The 8,687-nt window shown below is 40.1% G+C and overlaps 1 protein-coding gene across 1 annotated transcript; it reads right to left on the bottom strand.

Moving 5' to 3' along the window:
- Nucleotides 1-6,392: 6,392 nt before the first annotated feature.
- Nucleotides 6,393-7,355, bottom strand: LOC143817651 (olfactory receptor class A-like protein 1). The gene has a single exon (XM_077299144.1). It carries the CDS (start codon nt 7,353-7,355, stop codon nt 6,393-6,395), a length of 963 nt encoding a protein of 320 aa, XP_077155259.1.
- Between the last annotated feature and the right edge of the window lie 1,332 nt (nt 7,356-8,687).

Genomic DNA, 8,687 nt, shown 5'->3' with positions numbered 1-8,687 from the left:
GTTCAGTAGAGCTTTCAGTAACTCTACCACCTATCCCACCTACACCTTAAACATCAAGCCTATTCCCCCTCTCAATATGCCCTCACTATTTCCCCACTCATGTTGGATGTACTCTTCTCATCTTTTAACCAGCTGTTTCACAACCCTATGCCCAGACCTGTCAGTGACCTGTCACTAAATTACCGTATATACTCGAGTATAAGCCAAGATTTTCAGCCCATTTTTTTGGGCTGAAAGTCCCCCTCTTGGCCTATACTCGAGTCATACCCGGGGGTCAGCAGGGGAGGGAGAGTGGGGGCTGTCTAATTATACTCACCTACTCCTGGTGCGGTCCCTGCATGTCTTTTCCCTGGTGCCGGCAGCTTCTTCCTGTACTGAGCAGTCACATGGTACAGCTCATTACAGTAATGAATATGCGGCTCCACCTCCCATAAGGGTGGAGCCGCATATTCATTACTGTAATGAGCGGTAATGGTGACCGCTCAGTACAGGAAGAAGCAGCAGTGCTGGGGAAGCAGGGACCGCACCGCGCCAGGAGCAGGTGAGTATAGTGGGGAGGGGGAGCGCTGCGCTGTACGATATTCACCTGCTCCCCATTCCAGCCGCCGCTCTGTCTTCAGCATCTTCTGCAGTGACACTCAGGTCAGAGGGCGTGGTGACGTGGTTAGTGCGTGCCCTCTGCCTGAGCAGTCAGTGCAGAAGACGCTGAAGATGAAGCGGCTCCGGAACGAGGAGCAGGTGAATATTGAAAGTGTCGGGGGCCTGAGCGACGGAGAGGTGAGTATGTGATTTTTTATTTTTTTTAAAAAGCAAATGGGGCAAGTGTCTGTATGGAGCATCTTCTGGGGCCATAACGTTTGTGCAGCACTATAACGGGGCAAGTGTCTGTATGGGGCCATAACGATTGTGCAGCACTATATGGGGCAAGTGTCTGTATAGAGCATCTTATGGGGCCATAACGTTTGTGCAGCACTAAAATGGGGCAAGTGTCTGTATAGAGCATCTTATGGGGCCATAACTTTTGTGCAGCACTATAATGGGGCAAGTGTCTGTATAGAGCATCTTATGGGGCCATAATGTTTGTGCAGCACTATATGGGGCAAATATCTTTATGGAGCATCTTATGGGGCCATAATCAACATTTGTGCAGCATTATATTGGGCAAATGTGTCTATGGAGCATCTTATGGGGCCATTATTAACCTTTATGCAGGATTATATGGGGCATATTTTAATATGGAGCATCTTATGGGGCCCATCATGAACTTTATGTAGCAATATATGGGGCGTATTTTGTATGGAGCATCTTATGGGGCACATCATGAACTGTCTGGAGAATTATATGGGGCTCCTGATTCAATACGGATATTCAAAAACATTTAACCTACTGATGTCTCAATTAATTATACTTTTATTGGTATCTATTTTTACTTTTAACATTTACCTGTAGCTGCTGCATTTCCCACCCTAGGCTTATACTCGAGTCATTAAGTTTTCCCAGTTTTTTGTGGCAAAATTAGGGGTGTCGGCTTATACTCGGTTCAGCTTATACTCGAGTATATACAATAACAATCAGTATTTGTTTGCCGAGATGAGTATGGGTGGACCACAGAATTAGCACAAAAGATTTATATGCTGAATTGTGGACTGGTGGCTGGACACACAGTTAGCACAAAGGATTTATATGCTGAAATGTGAACTGGTGGTTGTACCACACAAATAGCACAAAGGATTGATATACTGAAATGTGAACTGGTGGCTGAACCACACAATTAGCACAAAGGATTTATATACTGACAATTTGGAATGGTGGTTGAACCACACAATTAGCGCAAAGGATTTATATGCCACAGTGGTAACTGGTCACTGTACCACAGTGTCAGCAGCACTATGGATTAATATGCTGAAGTAGCAATTTGTGGCTGCACCACAGAATTAGCACTCCAGATTTACAGTGGGGAAAAAAAGTATTTAGTCAGCCTCCAATTGTGCATGTTTTCCCACTTAAAAAGATAAGAGAGGCCTGTAATTGACATCATAGGTAGACTACAACTATGAGAGTCAAAATGAGATAACAAATCCAGAATATCACCTTGTCTGATTTGGCAAGATTTATTTTGCAAATTATGGTATAAAATAAGTATTTGGTCATTAATAAAAGTTCATCTCAAAATTTTGTTATATGTGCTTTGCTGGCAATGACAGAGGTAAAACATTTTCTGTAAGTCTTCACAAAGTTGGCACACACTGTTGGTTTTATGTTGGCTGATTCCTCCATGCAGATCTCTAGAACAGTGATGTTTTGGGCCTGTCGCTGGGCAACACGGACTTTCAGCTCCCTCCAAAGGTTTTCTATGGGGTTGAGATCTGGAGACTGGCTAGGCCACACTAGGACCTTCATATGCTTCTTATGAAGCCACTCCTTCATTGCCCTAGTGGTGTGCTTGGGATCATTGTCATGTTGAAAGACCCATCCACATTTCATCTTCAATGCCCTTACTGATGGAAGGAGGTTTGCTCTCAAAATCTCATGATACATGGCCTCATTCATTATTTCATGTACATAGATCAGTCATCCTGGTCACTTAGCAGAGAAACAGCCCCAAAGCATGATGCTGCCACACCCATGTTTCACAGTAGGTATGGTGTTCTTTGGATGCAACTCAGCATTCTGTCTCCTCCAAACACGACGAGTTTTATTTCTACCAAACAGTTCTACTTTGGTTTCATCAGGCCATATATGACATTTTCCCAATACTTTTCTGGATAATTCAAATGCTCTCTAGCAAACTTCAGATGGGCCCAAGCATGTACTGGCTTAAGCAGGGGGACACGTCTGGCACTGCAGGGTCTGAGTCCCTGGTTGTGTAGTGTGTTACTGATGGTAGCCTTTGTTATGGTGATCCCAGCTCTATGCAGGTCATTCACAAGGTCCCCCCGTGTGGTTCTAGGATTTTTGGTCACCGTTCTTGTGATCATTTTGACCCTATGGGATGAGATCTTGCATGGAGCCCCAGATCGAGGAACATTATCAGGTCTTGTATGTCTTCCATTTTCTTATTATTGCTCCCACAGTTGATTTCATCACACCAAGCTGCTTGCCTATTGCAGATTCAGTCTTCCCAGCCTGGTGCAGGGCTACAATTTAGTTTCTGGTGTCCTTTGACAGCTCTTTGGTATTCACCATAGTGGAGTCTGGAGTGTGATTGTTTGAGGTTGTGGACAGGTGTCTTTTATACTGATAATTTGTTCAAACACGTGCCATTACTACAGGTAATGAGTGGAAGACAGAGGAGCCTCTTAAAGAAGAAGTTACAGGTCTGTGAGAGCCAGAAATCTTGCATGTTTTTAGGTGACCAAATACTTATTTTCCACCATAATTTGCAAAATAAATCTTGCCAAATCAGACAAGGTGATTTTCTGCATTTGTTTTCTCATTTTGACCCTCATAGTTGTGGTCTACCTATGATGTCAATTACAGGCCTCTCTCATCTTTTTAAGTGGGAGAACTTGCACAATTGGTGTCTGGCTAAATACTTTTTCCCCACTGTATAGCAGGATGGGCGACAGATACCAGGATGAAGGAGCCATATAACAAGGGTAAGGGACATATACCAGGATGGGGGAAAATATACCAGGATGAGGCCATGTACCAGGATGGGGGCCATATACTAGGATAGGGACCATATAACAGAATGAGGTCACATAACAGGATGAGAGCCATATACCAGGATGGGGCCAAATATACCAGGATACTCATTTAAATAATTAAAAATATGGCGTGGGGACCCCTCTATTCTTGATAGCCAATCTTGCTAATGCTGACGGCTGAGAGTTGAAGCCCCCAATGTGAGTTTTGCCTGGCTGGTTATCAAAAACACAGGGGATCCTATCCAGGTTTTTTTAAATTATTTATTTACAGCACAGGAGCGGCTGCTGAATACTCCCATCCGCCGCTCCTGCTCTCACTGTTATTAGCGGCAGCAAGTGTCAGCTGATGGGAGCTGTAGTCCCATCAGCTGACAGCAGTGACCGGAGGAAAACTTTTTACCTCCGATCACAGCTGAGCGTTCACACTGTTTTCTGACAGCATAGGGACCATGGCTCTCTGACTGGTGGGAATGAGTTCACCGTCAATCAGAAGCATTACGCCTGTGTTTCCCATGCTGTCACACAGCTTGGGAAACACCGGCTTTTGTGCTGTGTATGTTCACCTATATTTGGCGATTTAATCAACAATTAAATCTGCGAATATTGCAAGTTCGGCAATCGTGAGCAAAAGCGAACATTGAAATATTCGCTCATCTCTAGTCTCAACGCGTTTCCTCTGGCAGCAGTTTCCTTAGGAGTAACTTATGCTAAATTATGGGCGACCATCCCATCTCATTCGCACTATGTCAATGCTGATGTCTGTAGCTGTACAGTGTGTATGGATCAGTGCTGTCTTGTCTTTAAAATTGCAGCGTTCATCACTCATCATGGCATCATTTCCGGTAGTGTCCGTGTCACATCCGATATGTGGAGAGCATCAGCCAGCAGTGACACGCATATGTCATTTCCAGTCAGCGTAGCCTTCAGCACAGAGTTCATAGGCATGAATAAACATCAGGGGCGGTACTAGAGGGATATGAAACTGCTCCCCACAAGCCCTCTCATGCAGACACCTGAGACAGTGTGCGCATTGTCAGCTGCTCTTTTATTCAGGATGTTTATGCTGTGACACCTGAGGGCTTAACAATTCTTGTGTCCTTGTGTAAGTGACTCTGTATAAAAGAGCATGTTAGAGAGGCAGAGTCTCTCAGAAGCAATGATAGTCAGATGGCCACCAATCTGTGAGCAACTTTGAGTAAAGCTGTATAAAAATTTCAGAAAAATATTCCTCAAGATAAAATTGCAAAGATTTTGAATATTCCACCATCTTTAGTACATAAACTTATCAAAAGATTCTGGAGAAATCCATATGCACAAGAGGCAAGGCTGATAGTCAATATTGGATATTCATGATATATGGGCCCTCAAATGGCACTGCATTAAAATCAGGCATGATTTAGTCATGCAAATCACTGCAAGATGCTTCCAGAAATCATTGCTTCTGGATACAATTTGCCATGCAATCTGCAAATGCAAGTAAAATTTATATCTTGCAAAAAAGACGCCATATATCAACACAATCCAAAAAAGCCACCATCTTCTCTGGGCCAAAGCTCCCTTTAAATCGACTTTACACAAATTGGAAAACTGTTCTGTGGTTAGATTAGTCAAAATTTAAAATTCTTTACATGGAAACCCCTGAGGTGGTGTTCTGCAGACTCAAGGGGAGAGTGACCATCCAACTCAATTCAGCACACAGTTTAAAATTCTTTGCAAATATGCAGCTGCACGGAAAATGAGGACTCAGAAGTACAATGAAACAAGCGGTAGTTTAATAACTACATAGAATTCAGAGGGTTAACATGCAATATCAAGTAATAGATAATGAGAAAGTTACTGGCAATGAATTATAACAAAATTCTTGAGGTCTTTGTCTACCTAGCAGTTATTGTCTGTCCCTAACTCTGCCCCATAGCTCTAATCACTGATCTGTAAAATAATAAAACTGGCACTACCACACTTAGAGGTGTGACTATTCATCAACTAAGGATTCTCTAACTTCTCTTAGGACAGATAACATCTGACATATGGAAGGCAAGCGGATTTAGTAATATTAAGGAGTATAAACTGGTTCATCTACTTTCACAGTCTGAGTTGGATCAATAATGGCCTCTTCTCAGCCTCTCAGTCCTCCAATAGCGGTTACTGCTCCAGGACCTCATAGAACCAACTCTCAACTCCTGCTTGACCACAAACTTGCATTGCAGGTTCAGTTCAGTTTCTCAGGCCACCGTGCCTGTTGCTTACTCGATCGGGTGGGTCCTGAAGCAATCTCAATCAGAAGTTCTATACTATTGATCATGCCTTCGTGCTTGTTGCTCAACCGATCAGGACAATCAGACTTCTTGCTCTTCAAATAGGCTCTGCATCCCTAGACTAATTCACCACAGGTGATAGATAACGTTTTGCTGGCTTTCTATAGTTCAGCAAAATGGTGGCCGCAATTGACTGCCATTATGCTGATTTCGTGTACAGTGAATTACAAAAAAAATGAAACTTGGAAGCTACGAGTTTTGTAAAAATTGAGTAAAATTAAATTCCACTCAAATAAATTCACTCATATCATCATTAGGCACAGTTGCTTGAAAGAGACCTGAGTAATGTCAAAAGATTGCTCTTAGTAATATTTTCAGTTAGCCTTCAAAAAATATCAGCCACTGATGACTTTCAATTTAGACTAAATCTCTACATTTTTTGACCATATTTTCTTTAGAATTTGAATAATCCATTGAGTTCTGTGGTTTATGCCTTTAAATCACCCATTGAGCTATTTTGAGAAGTCCAAAGAATTGCTCTATTTTTGGGCCTACATCTAACCCTTTGTTGCAGTTTTTGATTAGTAGCAATAATCACTAATGGACTGATGGCAGAAAAAGAACAAGCAAGCATTATCCTTGCATCATTCATGTCAGAACTTACATTAGACATAGTCAGTGTATAAATCCACATGGAGTTATCCAGGCCAAAGAGGACAACATATAATGCAACAAGCATGATGACTGCTCTTGAAGCTTTGTATTCCACTGATTTCCTTTTCCTTTTGTCTAAGCTCCTAATTTCTCTTACAGACCTTTCATGGTTTATCAATAGGTATACTATACAGCCACTTGTCAATGTCATTAGCCCCACAAAAATGAAATCTCTCGAGGCCATAAATGCACCATTTAAAATATAAGAGAAATAATCTTTAAAATCAATATTGCAGAAAACCACATGAAGTGTGAATGGAGAGGTTGTGAAATTCCCTTTGGCTCGTGATATAGACATGCTGTATGGGTACATTATGAGAATAATAAGCCATACTGTGGATATGATGATAGACATGTTTTGTGAAACCTTTTGCTTCAGAAAAAGCCACCCTCTAGAGTTTGGGGCAATAAGAATGCACTGGTGACAGCTTAGCATACTAGTGATGGCGATACACATGGCTCTGCTCACTCTGTAGGTGTATATAATCAGCATGCACTCTGCATCATTAAATAAATTATTCAGTCCAATTGCCTCCAAAGACTGAGGTAAAACTCGAGAAAAGAGAACAAGAAGATTTGCCAGAGCCAAAACGACAAGCATGATATTTGCTGGAAGAAGCTTCTTTTCTATGATCTTCAAACAAATAAACTGAATCAAGATGAAGACATTCCCTGGTATACCAATAACCATCAAGAAGAGAAAGCCTGCAGCTTTAAGAAGGACTCGAGGATCCATCATTTAGCAGTTATCAGATATCTGAGGGGAGAAAATAATATTAAAACATGACTAAGTGGACATTTATGAATCGAGTCAGATGTAAGTAGCTTTCGCGTTCCACACACGGTTTCCAGGAGGCAGCACCCAGTACTGTAACTGTGATGGTATGGTTCCGATTATGGACCAAATTTACGCCTTTCTGAAAACTTGGTCAAACATTTCAATTAGTGATTTTTACATTTTTCACAAATTCATAATTTGAACCGTTATAAAATTTTTCTTTTGTTGTTTTGCTAGTTTTCTGATTTTTACCTTAATGTGGCTTTTTTGAAAATTTGGGGCAAATTTACTCTACTGTCCCCTTGGAATGATTTTATCTATGTTAGTTTTTTGGCACAATGGTTATTTAAAAAAAAAAAAAAGAAAACTAGCAAAACCTGTCAAAGACAAGAAAATTCTAATTTTTCTTTCACAAAGCACATAAGTCGTTTTGTAAAATTCAGTGTAACAAATGATGAAAACCAAAAGACAAAAAGAAAAATGAATTTAAAAATGCAAATTATATATATTGCATTTATCTAAACAAAACTGGAAACAGATACTGACTTTGCTTCATTTTTTGACCCAGTTTCACAGACTATGGCGGCTGCTCAAAAAGAGAACCTAAGATTCATTTAAATATCTACTGCATACATGAATTAGTTATATATATAAATAATAATTAATGAATAAAGTTTTTCGCTTAAATTACTGCAGCTTTTGTCAACTGTGATATAGTAAAGCAAAGTGCTCCAGATGAAAGTAATAAGTGAAGAAAGCAATTAAGGAAAAATACTTTGTTCAGTTTTGGATTTGATTAACCTATTTTTGTTTTGAAGACCGGAAGAAACATCAGTTATATAAAGTTTTTGTTACATTTAAAACAAATCAAATTTATTTTGAAAAAACTTTTCTGAGATCAATTTAATTAACATATTAACACGTTTATTATTTGTAAAAAGTGCGTGATTTAGTTGATAACCACATATAATTTAGTGCCCTATTATCATGGTGCTAGCTTTTCATTTATAATTGGTGAATTTAAAAAAAAAATAACAATAAAAACTTTAAATATCTTTTTTCAAACATTTGTTCTTTGAATATTATGTTTTCTGTTCTGGCCGAACGCCATATTTAATAAGTCCTAATTCTTTATTCTAGCCCTAGTATATTATCAGAAAAAGGATGTGGTGTATAGCTGCTTGTAATAAAATTTGCAGTGATATCCGCAGCATGCAGTATATTCATATATTGTAGGAGATGATTACAATCCTATAGTATCTGATAATGTAACCAATGTATTTTCTTGGT

Source organism: Ranitomeya variabilis, chromosome 3 (genome assembly GCF_051348905.1).
Source record: "Ranitomeya variabilis isolate aRanVar5 chromosome 3, aRanVar5.hap1, whole genome shotgun sequence".
NCBI lineage: Eukaryota > Metazoa > Chordata > Amphibia > Anura > Dendrobatidae > Ranitomeya > Ranitomeya variabilis.
This window is presented reverse-complemented; position numbering and strand designations above follow the sequence as displayed.

What these genes read in the sequence shown, in the direction of transcription:
- LOC143817651 (XM_077299144.1), bottom strand. Translation starts at nt 7,355, where the DNA reads ATGGATCCTCGAGTCCTTCTTAAAGCTGCAGGCTTTCTCTTCTTGATG.